The 6237-nt window shown below is 55.6% G+C and overlaps 1 protein-coding gene across 1 annotated transcript; it reads right to left on the bottom strand.

Annotated features, from left to right (window-relative positions):
• Nucleotides 1-1420: 1420 nt before the first annotated feature.
• Nucleotides 1421-4412, bottom strand: LOC309407774 (uncharacterized protein; the record flags this gene model as incomplete). The annotated part of the gene is made up of 1 exon (XM_082003407.1): nt 1421-4412. Exon 1 carries the CDS (start codon nt 4256-4258, stop codon nt 1421-1423), a length of 2838 nt encoding a protein of 945 aa, XP_081859533.1. The 5' UTR covers nt 4259-4412.
• Between the last annotated feature and the right edge of the window lie 1825 nt (nt 4413-6237).

The following is a 6237-nucleotide window of genomic DNA, read 5'->3' as shown; positions in this document are numbered from 1 at the left end:
GCAGCCCCTATGCCCCACACCTGGGGAAGGGCACCCAAAGGCAGGGCAGGACAGAGCAGGCGCAAGCGGCAAAGGCGAAGAGTTGAAGACGCACACCTGAACCCTGTAGTAACCAGGGTGATTAAATTTGGGAGCAGCTTCCCTGGCACAGGGCCAAGTCAACATTGAGCCTAGAGCGAAATAAGGTACCCAGAGACCCAAACCAAGGAAAACCCCTGCGTTCATCAGCTCAGAAATCTCCTGGGCTAAAGCTTTCCAGAGAAAGTTTCGGCCTTTCTGTGATGGTAGAAAACCCGCACAAACGGACACTTTGGTTTAAGTTTGGCACTTTCCTGGCCCTGGCAGCAGCCCAGGACTGCAGAGGTGAAGGCGTACATCAACCCTCCAGTTACGAGGAGAGTTATCCCCTTCCTCCCGAGCTTCCAGGTGCCCAGCCTGCAGCTGGGGCTCAGCATCAGGTGAAGTTCTGGTATGAGAACCACGTGGCCAGCCATGCTCAAACATTACTCTCCCAAAAAGACCAGGGCAGGCAGCATCGCAAAGAGGTTTTGGGGTCATGAGATTTAAGAGGGGGAATAAAAGCATGTCTGTTGTCTCACTATGCCGCTGCCTGCAGGAGGGTGTGCAACCCTGGTCCTATACCGGTCGCTGATGGCCAGCCCTGACTGGGGACCCCATGCTCCAGCAAGCAACAGGAATCCCCTGCAGCGGATCATGGCGAGAAAAGCCTTGGGATGAAAATACTCCTCTTGCCAGCCCTTCAGTACACGGCAGCGATGCAGAGGAGGCTTTAATATCAGGGAGGAGGAAAGGGAGAAAGAGGGGGGAAGAGGTCAGCATGTTATGATGGAGACACGGGCACTGACACACCCCGCAACGCGACGCAGGGAGGAGGCCGGGGCGCGGGGCGGGAAGCCTTGGGAAGTCCTTCTGCAAGCACTGCTTGCACCCTGCAGGTACCTGCCAGGGATGGGGAGGACATGCAGGCAGGACCCCCAGCCAGACCCTGCAAGCCAGAGCGGGCCGTGCTCGCGGTCCAGGCGAGGTCCCCAGCTCGGGTGCAGGGTCCCCGGCATTTCGGTGCGGTGCCTCCAGGGCCACTGTTCGCCTTTTCTGCTCCCGGCGGCCCTGGGCAGGCGGTGGCAGCCACTGCCTGTGTCGGGTTGCCATCTAGTGTCGCTTGGCAGAAGCGCCCGTCCTGCAGTGACACCGTGCACAGGCTCCCCAGGCTCACAGCATCTCCAGGGGCCAAGCTGGGATGCACCCCAAAACAGCATGGGTGCTGGGACACCCACCCCGGGGACTGTACCCCACTGATGCTGGTCCATCCCCCATGACACATGCACCCCGTCGCCGGCACGGCTCCGGACCCCAAAGAAGGACGATGGGCATTCCCCAGGTCGTGCAGGGGCAGTGAAGCTCAAAGCGGTGCCCGGGCTTGCTCCGGGGGCCCCAGGGCAGCCAGGGCTTGGAGACCCAGCAGCCTCACCGGCGGCACAGGGTGGCCCCGGCGGCAGGTGGCTCGATGGAGGAGGAGGGCAAACAGCCACCATAGCAGCATGCAGCCCGCCTGCAACGCCAGCGCAGCCAGGCCCAGGGCCAGGGCCACCTGGCAGTGCCGTGGGCTGGACCGCAGGGCGAAGCCCCAGGCACGGCTGCTGGGGGCCAGGGGTGGGGAGGCCGGCCAGGGGCTTGTATGGTCTCTCAGCGGGGGGACAGGAGGCATCGGGAATGGGATGGTGACTGCAGGGGTGGGAACGTGTTGGGGGGCAGTGGGAGCCGGCTGGGTGCCAACTGTGTGCAAGCCCCCTGTAGTGGCATGGTCCGGCTCCCTGCCTGGCACAGGAGCACAGTGGGATGGGGAGTGTGAGGCCAGTGGGACCATGCCTGGTGCAGCAGCCCTGTAGGGTGTCCAGAGTGCTGAGGGGGAGGCTGAGACAAGGGAGATGCAGGGTGTCCCCCATGGTACAGCATCTGGCCTCTCTGTGGGAGCCAGAAGAGCAGGAGGCACTAGTCTGGTGGTGCCTGCCAGTGTGCTGGTTGGCACCGGTGTGGTGGCAGAAGCTAGAGTGGAGAGTGCGGGCTCTGGGCTGGTGGCCCCAGGAGGCTGTAAGCTTATGATGGTTGGAGTTGCACATAGGCTGAAGGCCTCCTGTGGCACAGTTGGTGATGGGGTGGTGATGGATGTCTTGGGCAGCACTGTTGGTGATGGGGTGGTGATGGATGTCTTGGGCAGCACTGTTGGTGATGGGGTGGTGATGGAGGCCTTTGGCAGAACTGTTGATGATGGGGAGCTGATGGAGGTCTTTGGCAGCACAGTTGGTGATGGGGTGCTGATGGACGTCTTGGGCAGCACTGTTGGTGATGGGGTAGCGATGGAAGCCTCAGGCAGCACAGTTGGTGATGGTGTGTTGATGGAGGTCTTTGGCAGCATAATTGGTGATGGGGTAGTGATGGAGGCCTCAGGAAGCACAGTTGGTGATGGTGTGTTGATGGAGGTCTTTGGCAGAACTGTTGATGATGGGCTGCTGATGGACATCTTGGGCAGCACAGTTGGTGGCGGGGTGGTGATGGAGGTCTTTGGCAGCACAGCTGGTGATGGGGTAGCAATGGAAGTCTCCAAAAGCACAGCTGATGATGGACTGACAATGAAGGCCTTAGATGGCATGGTTGGTGATGGAGCAGTAACAAAGACCTCTGTTGGCATAGTTGGCAACATGGCAGAGGTAGCCACAGGTGACAGCATAGTTGGCAGTGCCATGATGGGAAAGGCTGCCAATGACAGCGAGGTTGGTGCTGCAGTGGGCAAGGCTCCAGGTGACAGCAAGGTTGACGTCCCTTGTGATGATGTGGAGGTGAATGGCAGAGATGGAGTAAAAGAAGCTGAAAGAGGGAGAGTAGCTGGGCAAATTAAGTGGTCATCCTTCAGCGATGTCACTGCTTGCCCTGCCAGGTGAGGTGGACTCTTGCATGATAATTGGGTGGACAATTTAACCTTCTCACTGCTGCCCAGAATCCAACTGTGCAGGTAGTAGAGATTGCAGTCACATCTCCATGGGTTTCCACTCAGATACACAGAGGTGAGCTTCTTCAGGAAGTCCAGGAGCCCTCGGGGGACACTCTCCAGCCAGTTCTTCTGAAGGTTGAGGGTTTTCAGATTTGGGAGAGAAACAAAGACCTCATCATCCAGAGCAGAGAGCTGATTTGTGTCTAGCTGGAGGTCTGAGAGCTTGCTGAGCCCCGTGAAGGCTCCTCTTGTCAGGGCTGCTAGCTGGTTGTGGGACAAAATGAGTTTGCTGAGAGATGTAAGGTTGACAAAGATGCCATCTGGACGTGTAACCAAATTGTTCCTGCTCAGGTCCAGCTCCCGCAGGTGTGGCATAGTGTCAAAAAGGCAGCAGGGGAGCTCCGTAATGTGGTTTGAATCCAGAGTCAGCAGCTTCAGTTTGTTTAAACCAAAGAAGCCCTGGAGTGGGAGAGCCCCGATGACGTTGTTGTCCAAGAGGAGTTTCTCCAGGTGAGGCAGGCTCCTCAAGAACAGGGGTGGCAGCGCCTTGAGCCTGTTCCTCTGGAGGCTGAGCTCCAGCAGCCCCGGCTGACCATCTAGCAGCCCCTCTGGGAGGTCCTGCAGCTCATTCTCATACAGCCACAGGACTTGCAGATGGGGGAGTTTGCTAAAGGCATCCCTGGGAAGAGCCGTGATCCTGTTTCTAGCCAGGTCCAAAAACGTTAGATTGGTGAGAGAATCAAAAACACCTTCTGGAAGAGAAGGGATTGCATTAATGTGCAGGGAGAGTTCTTCCAAGTTCTCCAGCCCATCAAACAGGCCTTTGGGGATGTGTCTGAGGTGGCTGTCTCTCAGCTCCAGCCTCTGCAAGCTTGGGAGGTTTTGGAAAGTACCCACAGCTAGTTCTTCTAATGAGGCACCGGAGATCTCCAAGTCCCTCAGCTTCTCCAAACTATCAAAGGCTCCAGGTTCAACTGTCTTGATGTTGTTGCCAATAAACAAAATCTTGGTCAGGTTGGGCATGTACCTGAAGGCACCTTTCCTTACAGCAGTGATGCTGGTTTGCACAAAGATCATCTCAGAAACAAAGGGCTTTGCAATCTTTGGGATGTCTTTGATGTCATTTTTTGTCCCTCTGTAAACCTCCTGGTAGCCTTTGGGTATTTCATATGGATCTTCACCTGGGACTTTATCTTGGCATTTATGGGGATGGAAGGAGAAGAAGAAAAGGAAAAGGAAATGCTGGTACATCGTCCTGAAAAAAAAAGCTTCAAAAATCAGTTATGAAGAACCAAAAAATCTCTGTCCACAGCTCATGAACTGTGGTACCACGCTTCGTTCAGCTCTCAGGACTCTTCTATTGACATATCATAACTCATCTTACGAGAGAGACTGTACAAACTAACATACGCTGCATCTACAGAGTTCACTGCTGTTGGTACCAAGGGATAGAGAGGAAGGGAGAGCAAGCCAGCTCATGGCTTGGCACTGCGAGACGCTCCAGGAGGAACAAGGGCTGGACAGTCTGTTCTCTGGTCCTCCTTCTCCCACATTTGGGCTGTAGGCTTGGCATCTGTCTGGGTGAAGAAGGCGAAGTGCTGCTGCTCATTAGCGCTGCCCCAGTGGGCCCAGTTACTCAGCAGGGCAATAACCCATTCACGCAACAACAGAAGCAATCAGCCCTGCACTGGCTAATGAGGGCTCATTAGGGTCCCAGGAGCCAGCCAAGACCAGATGACCTTGTTTATTCAGAATTTCCCCACCGTGCTGGATGGACTTGCTATTTCATTGGTGCTTCTCAGTTCAGGAAGGTTAGTTAAAACACTGCTTCTAAGCATCTCCTGTTTGGGATTCTTGCTGACCACATCATATTTTGGCCTTGGTTATGCAGCTTTGTCAGATAGAAACGGTTGACTTACAACCAGCAGCCAAGCTTTAGGGTGAGGCTCATTAAAAGGCTATAAGATGTCCACAGATTAACTGTTTAATACCTAACATTTAGGGCTGTGACCTGAAGTAAGGAGTTGAAGTCACTGATACACACACACCAGCAGCTACGTAAAGCCCACCACTTCCATTGAGTCATTTGGAAACACCCAGCTAACACATTAGCTGGGGTTTAACGGCCATGAGCATCGTACCAAGACAGTAGTTTCCAGCTTGTGATTCACAGCTCTGGGTGGGAGCAGGGGAAAAGGCTGTAGGTTGCTTCTTGGGTGCCCAACGAAGCTGACCATGCAAAAAAACTTATGCTGGGAGGGTAAATTTGGAATGAAAAGCTATTTTCTGAAAAATGTTGAAAGGTCAGCAAATACAGGAGGCTGAAAGCCGCTGGGTTTGAAGAGAAACGGATGGGAGGTGAGGTATGTGCCAGCTGCCCCGTGGGGTTCCCCAGGGAAGAAGCTGCTGCTGATCCCTGCCCATCCTCGCCCCAGGGACACTTGGGTGCAGGAGCCGGGGGTGTGGCTGTAGAAGTGCAGGGGCAGCGCAATGGGTTAATGCACCGGTGGGAATGGGCGGACTGAGTGTGTGGGGATGAAAATAAACAGGTTTGAGCTGCAAACCTCTTTTAAAACCCTCCCTCACCCTGTCTGGCTGCGGTGGACCTCAGTGTGGTCCCTTGCTTGTCCCACCCTCCAGCAGCACGGGGACACAGAGGCACAGCCCCAGATCACGGCGCTGCAGCCTCTCCTGCTCCTTGCTGCAAGGCAATGATCAAGAACCCCCACAGCCACCCCTCCCGGTACATTTTAAAGAGCAAAAAAAGCGTTTTGCATCACTCACTTGGCCAAGAGCTTGCGAATGAGTCCAGCTGCCGGAGGGAGCTGTGCTGCACGAGGAGCGAGGCCACCAGACGAGGGTCCCATCACCTGGCCAGCTCTTTATCCACGGCCCAGGCACAGGGCTTGGTTTCATGCGGGGTCAGGGCGCAGGTCTGCGTGGGGAGATAAGGGACGGCCGGGGAGCAGGCAGCGGAGCTGTGCCCCCAGTGTGGGAGGCTGGTGCAGAAACCCCTCGGAGAGGACGCAGGCACGTACTCGCCAGGCATTATCTGCTGGCACCACTTGACTAGTTGCATCCAGGGAAACCTGAAAGTCTCCAGGCCAGACTGTTCTGTAGTTGATGGTTTCTGCAGTCCCATATCTCCACCAGTGTAACCCGCCAGCTTCACAGGCACCACCCCCACTGACACAACAGAAAGGAGTTTTCCTATTTAAAGCTTTTCCTAT

Source organism: Phaethon aethereus (genome assembly GCF_964289735.1).
Source record: "Phaethon aethereus genome assembly, chromosome: 9".
NCBI classification, from domain to species: domain Eukaryota; kingdom Metazoa; phylum Chordata; class Aves; order Phaethontiformes; family Phaethontidae; genus Phaethon; species Phaethon aethereus.
This window is presented reverse-complemented; position numbering and strand designations above follow the sequence as displayed.